Here is a 14,783-nt window from a genome sequence, read left to right on the forward strand (position 1 = left end):
TCAGCGCCCTGAGGTTGTGGGTTCAAATCCTGCACTGTTCTTTGCGACCCTGGGCAAGTCACTTAATCCTCCACTGCCCCAGGTGCATTAGATAGATTGTGAGCCCACTGGGACAGAATGTGGTTATGTAACAAAAAAGGTGGTATACAAGTCCCCTATCCCTTATCCTCCTGTAACATGAGTTCAAAAGTTATTCCTTCTCAACATACTCCTCTGGCATTTGCATAGGACATCACAAAACCCTGTCATGACAAAGAAATGCACACTTCTGCCAATGAAACAGGCGTTCTGGATGTCTATGGGTTTGGCCAACTGAGCACATAAGACAAATCCCTAATTATTAGGTAAGTATAGTCTACCGTGTTTCCTCAAAAATAAGACACTGTCTTATATTAATTTGGGGCCCAAAAAAGGCACTAGGTCTTATTTTCGCGGATGTCTTATTTTTTTCATGTACAATGATCATCGCTCCCTTCCTCTCCTCCACCCCAATTCTTTCTCTTTCCTGTCTCCCTCCCCCCCCCATGTGCAGCATCATTCCTCCCCTCTCACCCATCCCTTTGTGCAACATCTTTCTATCCCTCTCTCCTTTCCATCCCCCTGTACAGCAGAACCCCACCGACCCTCCCACCGTGAGACTGACATACCTCCGCTCCAAGGCCTCCCAAAGCATCAGGGGAGGGGGTTGATTATTCGACGAGTCTGATTTTTTTAGCAAATCAGGCAGCACTAGTGTCAAGGATGGAGTCAGGGAGTGTCGGGGGGTCAATCTTAACTAGGGCTTATTTTGGGGGTAGGGCTTATATTAGGAACATCTTTAAAAATCATGCTAGAGCTTATTTTCAGGATAAGTCTTATTTTCAGGGAAACAGGGTCGTATAAGCATGGAAACAGAGAAAATGATGTGAATGAAAACTGAAGACCACCATCTAATGATGTTCGGAAAACGAGGAAAAAGCCCTCAAGATTTTTGTGTTCTACTGTGGCTTCGTGCCAGCACAACACATTAGGACAGGGGTAGGGAACTCCGGTCCTCAAGAGCCGTATTCCAGTCGGGTTTTCAAGATTTCCCCAATGAATATGCATGAGATCTATTTGCATGCACTGCTTTCAATGCATGTTCATTGGGGAAATCCTAGCTTCCTCTCGTGGGTCAAAAAACCTTGCGTGTGTTGATTATAGATTTGATCATTTTTTCTGTTTTTATTTTCTTCAAATTGTGTGCAAAATACAAAAATTAAGTCTTTCACGAACAGCAAAAAGGTGAAGTTTTATAAATGGAAAAAAAAGCAGTTATCTTTATCCCAACGGTGGCCTGTACTGTTTCACATCAAAGCTTCATCAGAGGAGTGCTTTATAACGATTGAACCGTGCTCGTTTGATATAATATGCCAGGGTTGCCCAACTTCGGCCCTCGCCAGGCCAGGTTTTCCCAAATGAAATATGCATGAGATCAATATGCATACAGCAGTGCAGGCAAATAGATCTCATGCAAATTCACTGGGGAAAATCCTGAAAAACCCGACTGGATTCGGTCCTCGAGGGCCGGAGTGGTGCACCCCTGCAATATGCACTGCTTCATTCACCGTGCATGGTTCAATCATAAGGCATAGTGAAACAAAAAAAAATCTTGAGGGCTTTTCCTCATTTTCCGAACATCTCTAGATGGTGGTCATCAGCTTTCATTCATGTGATATGGTATTTTGACCATTATTTTTCTCCTCATAATAATTCTGAATAGAGAAACTGATGACAGATAAAGGCCATACGGCCCATCCACCCATTCATATCGTCATGGTCATTGATAACTGGAACAACAAACTCTCAAGCAATTAGCATGTCAGAAATAAGTCTGGACAGGAGCACTTGATAAATTATAAATAAAATAAAATAAAAAGATAATATGCCAGAATGCTTTGCTCTCCTTTCCAGTAGTCTGAGGCCCCTAGCAAGGTCAAGAGTTGGGCATCCTGACTAGCAATGGCACCTGTTGCATTATTACCCAGGGTTCCATGAACATAGTCTTCCATAGAATAACAATCTTTGATTTGAAATTTGCTACCTTTATGTTTGGTAATTTCATCAGTCTCTGGTTGCACTTTATTCTTCTGACTGTGCATCCAATATTTCTTCCCTTCTTTCAGCCTCCTGTATGTTTCCTCTCCTCCAGACTTCATTCCCTCCCCCAACTTTTCCTTTGTTTCATCCTGTCCCCTTCTTTCTTTCTCTCTCCATGCCCCCTTTCTTTCTGTATGTCTGTCTTTCTCTCTCTCTCCGTGCCCCATTTCTTTCTTTCACCCTTCCCCCTTCTTTCTTTCTCTCTCCATGCCTCCTTTCTTTCTCTATGTCTGTCTTTCTCTCTCTTTCCCCCCTTTCTTTCTTTCTGGATCCCTGTCCCCCCCCCCCTTGCTTTCTTTCTGGCTATACGCATTCTGTTTGGGTTTCTCATATCCCACATGCAGATACAGACTCAGATTCATGCAAATGTAGTAAGTCACATTAAGATAGGGGTCCTTTTAGAGCACTGGTCTTTGACCTGGGGGCCGCCGCATGAGCGGACTGCTGGGCAGGATGGACCACTGGTCTGACCCAGCAGCGGCAGTTGGAACCCAAGCACAGTACCGGGTAAAGCTTTGGATTCTTGCCCAGAAATAGCTAAGAAGAAAAAATTTATTTAAAAAATTTTTTAATTGAATCAGGTTGGGCAGACTGGATGGACCATTTGGGTCTTTATCTGCCGTCATCTACTATGTTACTATGTTACTATGTAAGGTGCACTAACTTATTTAGTGCACGTTAAATGCTGATGCCCACTAAATCAGTTAGTGCACCTTATTAAAAAGACCCCATAGACATTTATATAGTATAATTCAGAAGAAAATTTAGTCAAAAAATATCACTATTTCAGTACAAGAATAAAAGGAATCGTGTACTGAGATATCAACATAGACCTTTCAGACCCTGCTTAATATAAAGTTGTTTTTCCAGCTTCTGACTCAAACTGACATTAAATCAAACCAATAGTGGAACTGGCTAGGAAAGAAGTCACAAGCTCAGTGTGTCTCCTCGAGCTATTTACGTAACCCTCTTCTATATAGAATATTGCCAGTATTTTTCCGGATGCTGGTGGTGTGGAGTGAAAAACAAAAGTCAGCGCAATTAGCACACGTTACTTACAAGAGCCAGTCCACGGCGATAAGTAAACTGATGTCCTGAGTCGGCAGCCCCACTGCCGTTAGAATCAAGAGCATGGTGACCAGCCCGGCACTGGGTATGCTGGCTGCGCCAACGCTCGCCAGAGTGGCCGTCAAACTGCAAAAAAACAAGAGCAGGAACAACGTAATGAGTGCACGAGTCACAGTTACTTCATCCTATGGTTCATAAGAACATAAGAATTGTCGCTGCTGGGTCAGACCAGTGGTCCATCGACCCAGCAGTCAAAGAGCAGTGCCCTATTAGAGTCTAGCCTTACTTGCATATGTTCTGTTCCAGTAGGAACTTATCCTCAGCTAGGGTCTCCATAATAAATATTTGTAGAGTTGATCAAACAGCCAAGATTAACTTGCAGATCTAATTTCAACTTTGGTAAATGATGTGCCAAAACTATTTTACTATAAGAGAGGACAGAGTATCTCAGAAACCTGCTCAGAAGTACATTAAACAAGGAATTAATCCAAGTCTGATTGGTTCCATATTTCAATCATATTTCCTATACGGGAGTTCATAACCTATAAGGGAATTCTGGTGAGATGTCTCTGTGGCACTCTTTTTGTGAAGTTCACAGCAGTGCCCTCTAAGGTGCCCCATTGCTCTGTTGCCATGTCTGGGTAACCAGTCCATCACGTCGAAAAGGTCTTGCTCTGGGCGTTTGGGACTTGGGACAAATTTATGGTCGAGAATTTTGGTATAAAGATAGACATACCCCCCAAAAAAAACATATTATGGACGTACTTTTTGTGAATGGACACTTTGCCGCTGCCGACTTTGGGCGACTAGCACCCTATGTCCACATCGGACTTAGGCATTTCTTTTGATTATGGCCCTCCACGTGAAAAGGACTGCTGCATTTAGTGTATGCTGGGAGACACAAGTTGATTACATAAGTTGGACACATATGTTGGGGAGTGTGTGGCACAGTGGTTGGACTAGCTACAGTGTCAGCATCCTAAGCTTGTGGGTTCAAATCCCACGCTGCTCCTTGTGACCCTGGGCAAGTCACTTAATTGCCCCAGGTCCATTAGATAGATTGTGAGTACTTGAATGTGGGCAATAAGTGGTTTATAAAATACCAAAAATAAATCAAATCCATTTTTATGGGCTGAAAATTTACAAAAGCATAAAAATGGTCCTCGTTTCCCATCATTTGAAAACATAAGCATGGTTGAGAAGAGTTCATTTCCAAGGCTTTGAAACGAGTGAAGCAGAAGTTTCCTGGCACTGGACAACTCTGATCACCGTCAAATTAAATCCAGCGCTTTTCGGGGGATTTTTTTTTTTTTTTTTGGGGGGGGGGGGGTTTTCGTCGAGTGCAAAGTCTGCTGCTGTAATTACTGCTCTAGTTTGATTGCGGGTTTGGCATTTGGCACTGCAGTCTGACGGCCTCAAAGCAGTCTGCTTTCATTTAAGAAACAGGCAACCGGGGGGTCTGTTGGTAGGCTACCCAGAGCATGTCTTAAAGGCACGGTGGGCGTGGCTTACAGAGCCATGTGACATTCCTTTACAATGTGAGAAATCAATCAGCCAGCGACGGGGTTTTGCAAGAGGCACGAAAGGGAGAAAGAATAAAGTCTGTTTGTTCTGGAATGACTCAGGCAGTTTGCAAATGTGAGACACAAGAGTTTGGGCTACTTCAGTTTGCATCTGAGTACCACCTTTAAAAAAGTTGCAATGCCCCACTTCACTGCATTTCCGTCATCTGGTGTCAACACTGAAACCACTCTGGAGGATTTTACATTACAGTGATGACAGAATAGATTAAATATGTTCTTACCTCTAAGAACGTAAGAATAGCCTTACTGGGTCAGACGAATGGTCCATCAAGTCCAGTAGTCCGTTCTCACGGTGACCAATCCAGCTCACTAGTACCTGGCCAAAACCCAAGGAGTAGCAATATTCCATGCTACCAATCCAAGGCAAGCAGTGGCTTCCCCATGTCTTTCTCAATAACAGACTATGGACTTTTCCTCCAGGAACTTGTCCAAACCTTTCTTAAAACCAGCTACGCTATCCGCTATGGTTTAGTGCCATCATTAAATGCACTGTGACTTTAGAGGATCCGGCCCTAAGAGTGGCTAAGGAAGCAGCCTCACATATTAACTAACCCTCTGCGCCTAACTAGTAATCAATGCCAGTCTTACCTCACAGTTACTATCTGCCCTCCGTCCAGCACCACTCCATTCATCTGGGCAATAAAGATAGCTGCAACGGCTTCATACAGGGCGGTCCCATCCATGTTGATTGTTGCGCCAACCGGAAGGACAAATCTTGTCACACGTTTATCAATGCCCAGGTTCTCTTCTAAGCAGCGGAAGGTGACTGGCAGGGTTCCCGCACTGAAAAGGTTACCACAAATATATATTTTGTGAGACATTATGTTCTGAAGAACCAAAGATGCTAACATCACATTGAATTTTACCAAAATGTTATCCGTGCCTTCAGTACAAAGGCCTGTATGGTCTACCTTCTATCAAAGGTAATATAAACTTCTTTATTGGATCTTCAGACGGCTGCTATCGGCGACAAACCACAAGGGCTTGGTATCCTGTTTACACAGCTCAGCTCTTCATAGGTCCCATTATTTTATTAGACATCTGTATAGTAATGTTCATGTTTCAGTATTATGCAATTTTATAAATCATGAAGGACCAAACGACCAAAGAAGAATAGTACCGTAGCAGAGCACGGCGACAGGAGCTGGATCTATTGTAGATGAGGAACCCCGACCCTGACGAAAGTAACTGAAACATAGTCCTCTTTTACTAAGGTGCGCTAAGCGTTTTAGCATGCGTTTAGGGCACGTCAAATAAAAACACGCGCTAACCGCTAACACATCCATAGGATAACATGCACGTGTTAGTGAATAGCGCACACTAAAAAGCATAGCACACCTTAGTAAAAAGAGGGGGATAGTCATGTCGGAAGGGGACATCCTTGTAAAGCCTTGATGCAATAAATAAGTGTTTAAATGCCACATAAACAATGAATATGCATAAACTTGATTTGCATAGAAGAACAGAATTCCTATTCCAAGCCACTATAATCCCTTTTATAAACCATCTGTTAATTCTCCAGTAAAACCTCTGGTCAGGCAATCTGACACAGCAAGGGTTAAGGAAAGGGGTGGAGCTGACAGCCAGAACGTGGCTAGAGCACCAGTGAAAGTTCCCCAGCAGAATAAATCAAGGTCAGCTGAGAACACCCACAAGCAATCAGGAACCTGGAGGGAAGGACGTTCCTCACAGAACAGGGAACTGAACGCTAGGAGCTCTTTCTGCTAAGAAACCTCCAGTCCCACAGCACTGCCATACTGACAAAACTCTGCTTCCTAAGCAGAGGCTAATTGAAAGGGAAAAGCTCCATGAGCAGGGCTGGTCAAATGCTGTTCCAGAAGATAGTTTGCACCCAGTTTCAGAGAGTGAGGAGTCTCTTATGGAAGTAGAGGGATATATCTCTGAGGGGAAGCATGAGTCAGTAAAGCACTGTGAGGGGGAAGGCAATGAAAGTTTGTTCTATAACAATGGTCTAAAGTACTTTAAAGAAACATTTCTGTCCTTATGTGGGACTGTATAATGAATGAGAGTTTGATGTGTGAATGTGAGGATTGGTTAGCAACAGAAATTAAACCAGAATCCCTGTATGCAAGCAAAGCATCATGAGTGGGACGATAGGTAATGCTAACTAACCTTAGAAGGAAAAATAAAGCCCGGAGTGGATTCAGTGACCTGACATTTCACATCCCTGATAGTGGGAACTTTTGGGAGGGGAATCTTAGACCAGTGGTTCCCAACCCTGTCCTATCAAAGATTTTTGAACCCTGTTGAAATTCTATTTTTTTTTTACCCAAGCATTTCCGGTTGAAACTTGATTTTACAAGGGGCCCACGTCAGAACTGGACAGATTGATTGTGTTGTGAAAGCACTTTCATTTATTTACTCATTCAATTTTCTGTACCGTTCTCACAAGGGAGCTCAGAACGGTTTACATGAATTTATGCAGGTACTTAAGTGGTTTTCCCTGACTGTCCTGGTGGGCTCACAATCTATCTAATGCACCTGGGGCAATGGGGGGGGGGGGCGAGGATTAAGTGACTTGCCCAGGGAGCAGCGTGGGTTTGAACCCACAACCTCAGGGGTGCCGAGGCTGTAGCTTTAACCACTGCGCCACCATTTGAATAGAACCGATGTGTCTACTGTCTCCTTTTTCTCCCTTCACCTCTCTGCGCTAAAAACTGCTAGCACAGTTCCATAGAAGAGGGAGGTCCATCTAGTCCATCTGGTCACCGTGAACCTCAAAAGGTGTTTGAAGACTATGCAGGGGAGACGCAAAGCTACTGTTAAATCCCTGAGGAGCATCAAAAAAGATGTTTGGAGAAAAAAAAAAAAAAACCTCAGTTAAAAGGCTTCATGGCTCTTACAAAAAAAAAAAAAAAAAAAAACCAACCCAGTGCTGTGACATCTACTTAGAATTGGATAACAGTGAAGCAGTCCAAACAATAGCTGCAAATGCTCCGTCCACAAGAACAAGGGGGCACTCGGAGAAATTGAAAGGGGACAGGTTTAGAACCAATGCTAGGAAATTCTTTTTCACTCAAAGGGTGGTGGACACCTGGAATGCGCTTCCGGAGGGTGTGATAGGACAGAGTACCCTACCGGGCTTCAAGGAAGGATTGGATAAATTCCTGAAGGACACGGGGGTTGAAGGATACAGATAGAGGTAGAGATAAGTTATGAAAGGGTTTAGAGGGAAGGACAAGGGGATTAAAAAGGGCTTAGACACCGGTCACCTTACAGGTCATGGACCTGATGGGCCGCCGCGGGAGCGGACTGCTGGGCGCGATGGACCTCTGGTCTCACCCAGTGGAGGCAACTTCTTATGTTCTTATGTCCCCAAACTGTGACTGTAAATGTTCCCGGTCCCAAATCAGTACATCGATGAGGTTCAAATCGCAGAAGACTACCCCCCCCCCCTGTTTTATGAAGGTGCACTGTGCGTTTTAGCGCGTGTTGAATATACACACATACGCTAACCGCTAACGCGTCCATAGACTAATATGCACGTGGCAGCATTTAGCGCGCGCCAATATTTAGCACTTGCTAAAACGCGTGGCGCACCTTTGTAAAAGGAGCCCTATATTAATCCAAAGGTGTGCTGTTAGTCGGAAAAAAAAAAACAGCATAGCATCAGCAGTGCTTAAAAAAAAATTTAAAAAATCCCCCTGACTTTGTGGATCTAATAATATCAGTCAATTGTTAAGGCTTTCTTGGAGGAGGAGGGGAGTATGACTTAGCTACAGTCTGCCGTTAATTAAATCTAAAAGAAATTCCCCAGTATCACTGATTCAGCTGTGACTACACTGAATCGATCAGCAGGGCTTATTCTCCCCTTTGCTCTTTTCCTACCAAAGAGAATCTTGCTCAGGAACCAAGACACGGAAATGTTTTTAAAATCCTGGGCGCGTTTAGTAACGTTTCACTTCAGAGCCCATGATCTTCAGAGCACTGATCTTTTGATTTTCCTATGAAAACATTGGAACGTTTCCATTGGCACATCTGCAGGCAGGGTTGGTCGTCGAGAGAGGTGGCTTTTCAGTGGCGCATGAATTTGGGGCGAGTATGCGTCGTGGCTGATCCATTTTAAGAGGTGCAAAGCCTACCGAAATTTAACAGCATTAGATACTTAGAAATAACCCTCTTAATAATGCCGAAAGAATGTTTCCATTGTTTGCTTAAGAATTCCATCCGTCTGCATCTGGAAGGGTTTTCTGCTGTTTGGAAGCGTAGAGCAATTCCCCCAGCACCAGGAGATTAATTTTAGATTTCTTTTGTGGTGATTCAAAATGAACATATTGAGGGATCTTTTTTTGCTGCCCAAACTACAACAGCTGGAAAGAATAACACGAAGGATAGCCTGGAGAAGCATGAAATAAGAGTTAAGATATAGCCGACGACGATGCAAGTGTCCTCGCCATAAAATTCAGGGCTTTATTTGCTGCGGAAGGCTGACTTCATATATGTAGCACATGGATCGAACTTCGCTGCCCTTCTAAAGATAGACTTCAGTTTTTGTCTCTGAAAATACAGGACCTGCTTCAGTAACAGAGAAAGTGTTTCCTTTCTTACTGTCCATTACTGTAGGGCTTGGCGAGAATGTATTTGATGTGATGAGTTTGAAATATTAGAACAATTAAATATACCTTTAATTGCATTGTATTTCTATGTTTAGAGAAACTAAATATTTTCCCCCCTTGGACACAGGCTTTTAAACTAAACTAAACCTTAAGTTTATATACCGTATCCTCTCCATAATTATAGAGCTCGACCCAGTTTACAAGAGCTTAATACAGGAAGGAACAGCATAGTGGGGTTGGAGGTTGAGTATAGGGGGGAAGAGAGCATTACATTTTTGTGAATAGCCTAGTTTTCAGGTGCTTTCAGAATAGTTGGAAGGAGCCCAGATTCCGTAGTGGGTAGAGAATGGCACGGTGTCAAAATTCATCACCGTTCCCGCCCCCGCAGATAACCGCGGGAAATAATCCCATGTCATTTTCTAGTGTCTGTTTCAACCTCGGTCCTTCTACACCAGCATTCTTCAAAGCAAAGCTTGCGGGTCAGTGGTTGTGGCCATTCATACTCTGATTCTTATGTGAGCCAAGGATAATGAAGCCATTGTGACATCACTGATCGTGATTGGCTCTTAGGCACTGGTGGAATGAGGCATTATGACATCACAATATCTGCTCTGGAATGTTGCTGCTCAATCTCAGCATTCTTCAAAGCAAAGCTTGCGGGTCAGTGGTTGTGGCCATTCATACTCTGATTCTTCCCTCTCTCCTTAAAGAATGACATGAAGATGGTTTCCTGAAGTTATCCGCGGGGACGGGGACGGTGATGAATTTTGTCACTGTGTCATTCTCTAGTAGTGGGGCAGTAAGATTATTCCAAAGCCCTGTGATTCTGAAGAAGAGAGATTTCCCCAATTTTCCCGCATAGAGGATACCTTCTAGAAGGATTTTCACTTTGATAAGTTGATCATTAATTTGGTATCATCGAAGTTAAAGCAGTGATTTTGTATATAATTAACAGTGTTGGACAATAGCCCCCAAACAATACCTGTTGAGTCCAACATCAGCCTTGTCACCACTGATGATTTTCTGCCAGGTCATGCTTTAGTTTCTGGCTTGGAATCCTTTTTCCCTTTGCAGCTTGAGTTGAAAGTGGAAGCTTTAGAAATGACCACTTGTCCAACCTGTGGGTTGTATTGTAGGATGGCAATGTCTGGGAAGAACTGCATCTTACATCCATAGGGCACAAAAAACTGTTGACAAAATACCAAGATCACACAGGTCTCTTTGGAAGGAGTCCAGCCAACTGGAGTCTGATCTTTGTGGGGGGGAAGAGCTCTAGGAGGAAAGAAGTCCAAGAGGGGCCGCGGGAATTTTCCCCATTCCTGCGGCTTACTCAGGAACACTGAGAAATGTGTAGCCCTTCCCAGGCACACTGTGGACTGCACCTCCAGAGATTCTGAGTAGAAGAAATGATCTGCCACTATGTCCTCCTGAGTGGGGATCCTTAAGGGCAGGGAGAGGTTTGCTCAAGGCCCAAATTGCTGCATGCATGCTTTAATTTCGAACTGTTCTTCAAAGCACACAGGCATTTCAAGAACCTCCACTATGTCAGAAGTCTGTAAACATAAAAAATTCCTCTAATAGGCAGAGCATCACAATAAAGCTTAATTCAAGAAATCCAAAGTTTCTCCTCGTCCTTCCAGTCCCTGTTTCCTCTCACGAGCTGGAACCCTTCTTCACTCCACGACTCGACTCATCTTAGATCTGAAAAATCCACCCAGGCACCTTTTGCACTCTCTTATGGGTCCCCCTAAGTCTAGGGGGATCCCAGGCTTTCAATCAGCCCAAACCTCCGGCTTAGGCAGGCCACAAGCTCCGTCATGCGCTGTCGCTCATCTTCTCGTTCTGAATACCAGCTCTTGTGGGCACTTCCCTTGCCCACGGCAAGTCACCATTTTGCAGCTCTGTCCAAGCTGCCTTTTACAATGAACTGTATCGCATACTGGAACAGTGGTGGGCAGCCTTGGCCCTCAAGGGCCACAACCCTTTCGGGTTTTCAGGATTTCCCCAATGAATATAGATCACATCATATAGCAAGAAAGCTAGTGTACTGAATTTCTAAAACTGGTTTTAATGAGGGCTACATGCTAAGGTGCCCTTAGAATATAATGAGCGCTTTAGTATTTATCATGCGCTAAATCGATTATCACGCCTCAGTAAAAAGACCCCTAAGTCTTGCAAGAATAACAGACATGTCGCAGAACCCTAACAACAATGCGGAGATGAGTACTTCCTCTCAGCTGTGGCCGATTTCATTCATTCAGGGAATCTGAGGCTTTGCTTTCTGGAGTGACTCACAGATTTTACCTCTTCCAAGCACAATGACAGCTACAAAACAATTAAAGCCAACATCTTATTAATACGGCGTGCAGAGCTGAAGCACGGGACATATTTTGACATATTGTGATCTACGTTTTGTGAATTCTTCGTTGCCTTGACAACGCACATTCTTAATCCTGTTCTGGCGCTCCGCTCGGAGACTGAACCTACGTCTTCCTACACAAGCGGTTCCCAAACTATGAGTCGCAACCCGAGTAGGGTCACACAGACCTGAGCTACGGCTGCATGCATGACCCCCGTGGCACCCCCCCCCCAAACTTCTCCCCCACCCACAGGCACAGCCGTGTGACCAACGTATGGGTGAAGCAAGCTTGCGCTTTTGAACGGACACGTTCTCCGTCTGGGCGGAAAAGGGCTTCAGTGCTAAAATCTCCACCGATGTCCCTCCCCTCATCTTGATGCAGTGTGAACATATTTGCTTCAGATCGGATCACTCTGCTTTTCTCCCGGCAAACAGCCAGGCAAATTATACAGGCTTGTTCCTGCCTGGCAAGCTCTGTCGATCAAATGCTCTCCAACTGGCGATAATTCCTGCCATCACCAGCTGAATGGGATGGGCTTGTTATCCCCTCATCTCCCGCCTGTGATCTGCCAGACAAATGTTCACGCTTCTTCCCTTCTGGCCTTTAGCTTTGCCTCTGACTCTAGCCTATTGGCACTGGCTGATGGAGACACCTTTCTTTCACACTAAAAGCACATTAAACGCTTAATGCCCTCAAGTAAAAGGGGCCCTCAATTAATAGCTAAGGCAGCAGAGGGTTAACCCCCCTTTTACAAAACTGGGAAAGCGTTTTTTAGCACCAGCTGGCGCATCGGGAGCAGCGCAGAGCATTCGGCGTGCCGGCCTACGCTAAAAAAACACTTTCGTGATTTTGTAAAAAGGGGGAGGGGTAAGTGACTTTTCCCGAAATAACAAGGAGCGACAGCGGGATTTGAACTGGTCTTCCCCTGGTCCTCAGTCCTGTTGCTTCAGCTATTATGCCAGTCCTCAAACCTGTAGGGCGAACGGTGTCAATTAACCAATTGTACGGGAACAAAGACTCAGCGATTTAAATAGGTGATCAAAATAAAAAGAGCATCAAAGCACCAAATCGCGCACTTCATAGTAACATAGTAACATAGTAGATGACGGCAGATAAAGACCCGAATGGTCCATCCAGTCTGCCCAACCTGATTCAATGTAAATTTTTTTATTTTTTTTTTTATTTTTTTCTTCTTAGCTATTTCTGGGCAAGAATCCAAAGCTTTACCCGGTACTGTGCTTGGGTTCCAACTGCCGAAATCTCTGTTAAGTCTTACTCCAGCCCATCTACACCCATCTACACTTCATTGACTTCAACTGTACCATCTGCGTTCGTTTGGCATAAATGGCTCTACGATGCTAATAAGTGTCTGAAATAATGGATTTACTCATACTGGAATATTTCTTTCCAGAAAGGGCAGTGGATCGATGGGAAGGCTTCCCAATGGAGGTTACTGAGACAGAGACGGCATCTGAATTCAAGACAGCACGGGGCAAACACAGAGGGGCTGATTCTATAAAGGGTGCCTAAAGTTAAGCACCTAACTTACCCCCCCCCCTTTATAAAACTGAAGCGCGGTTTTTAGCGCCGGCCTTTGCAGTTACAGCTCCGATGCACTACGGTTTTGTTAAGGGGAGGGGAGGTTAATTGGCAAAATGCCCTTAACAGCCCCACTAATTGGTTAAAAAAATGAATTGGGCGATGGGTGCCTGTCCGATTCTTCGCCTGTCGCATCGTGCTTCGCGGCACCTCACGCCTACGCGGGCATTTCTATGGACGGAGCGTGAGTTAGGCGCCGCTAAGCATGATTCTCCATAAACCTTTGAAACCCTGGCCTACATTTCAGGTGCCTAAGTTTTTACATAGGCGCGATTCTGTAAGCGGTGCCTAAGTGTGGCGGGCGTCTGTTTTTTTTAGACACTGGCGGATTGAGGCACCATTTATAGAATCAGCGCCAGAGAGTCTTTAGGGAGAGGGAGACTGGATAGACCTTTATATAGCATCATTTTTCTTGGCTATACTCTTCGCTCCTTTTTCCAAAATTACCCACGGATTGTTGTATTGTTGAGAGAGCATGAAGGTTTTGTTTGTTTGTGGGGGTTCATTATAGTTTTGTTTTTTCTTGTAGTGCATGCTAAGGGACAAATTCTATAAACAGCGTCCCGATTTTAGGCAGTGGTAGGCATCCTACCGACGTCTAACCAGCCAATCGGGATGCACGTTTTTAGAAAAAACCTATCCGAGGCAGGCGGCCTACACTGTAGGCATTTTTTCGGGTCTAGGGATACACGTAGGAACACTTAAGCTCACCCAAGGCTGGGCATGGCCATGGTTTCACCTGGAAATGGCCCTGGGCGAATTTATATGGCCCTAGGAGTCGCCCTAGAGCCACGACAGATGTCTGAAATGTAGGTCATTAAAATGCTGGCCTATATTTCAAATAGACGTGGCCGCTGAGCTGAGCAGCCATACCAGGGAACCCCCCCTGAACCCCACCACAAGTCGGCCGGCATGAGGGATGCCCAATCCCTCCTGCCGCCACCCGGAACCCTCCCAACACTGTTCATGGCAAGAGGGATGCCCAATTCCTCCTGTTGGAATCCCTGAAACAACTCCTCCCCCCCATCTTCAAATAGGCAGGGGGGGTTAGAGTCTGGGGAGGGGGGTCATGGGTTCAGGGGGGCCTGCTGACAGGAGAGAGTGGGCATCCCTCCAGCCTATCACAATTGGGTGGAGGGGTTGTTTCGTGGGTTCTGGCAGGAGGGAGTGGGAATCCCTCCTGCCGTGGACAGTGTCAGGGGGGGGGGGGGTAGTCGCTGCCACTCAGTTGATTGCAGCAGGGAGATTCCCTTGTCACGATCAGCTCAGCGGCAACATGATTATCTGGCGTCTGTGACATGGGCACCAGTTAGAGAATCGGGTGGTTAGGTGGAGTTAGGCATCTGTCCCTTAGATGCGATTCTGTATAGTACACCGGTGTGTGATTCTCAGCCGCTTTTTAGGTGGCTGCAGAAACTGGCGTCCTATACAGAATTTCCCCCTAAATGTATTTAATGCTCACTGAACCCCATTTAGAG

At 45.0% G+C, this 14,783-nt stretch overlaps 1 protein-coding gene across 1 annotated transcript in view; it reads right to left on the bottom strand.

The window, feature by feature from the left end:
- Positions 1–14,783, bottom strand: part of SLC1A2 (solute carrier family 1 member 2) — a 73,373-nt gene that overhangs the window by 12,103 nt on the left and 46,487 nt on the right. The window contains exons 8-9 of the mRNA XM_033928680.1: positions 5,358–5,552; positions 3,178–3,312 (exon numbers count right to left, since the gene is read on the bottom strand). Coding sequence (XP_033784571.1) covers positions 3,178–3,312; positions 5,358–5,552 — 330 coding nt within the window. The remainder of the gene's footprint in view (positions 1–3,177; positions 3,313–5,357; positions 5,553–14,783) is intronic.

The sequence above is a fragment of the Geotrypetes seraphini genome, chromosome 19 (assembly GCF_902459505.1).
Source record: "Geotrypetes seraphini chromosome 19, aGeoSer1.1, whole genome shotgun sequence".
NCBI classification, from domain to species: Eukaryota; Metazoa; Chordata; class Amphibia; order Gymnophiona; family Dermophiidae; genus Geotrypetes; species Geotrypetes seraphini.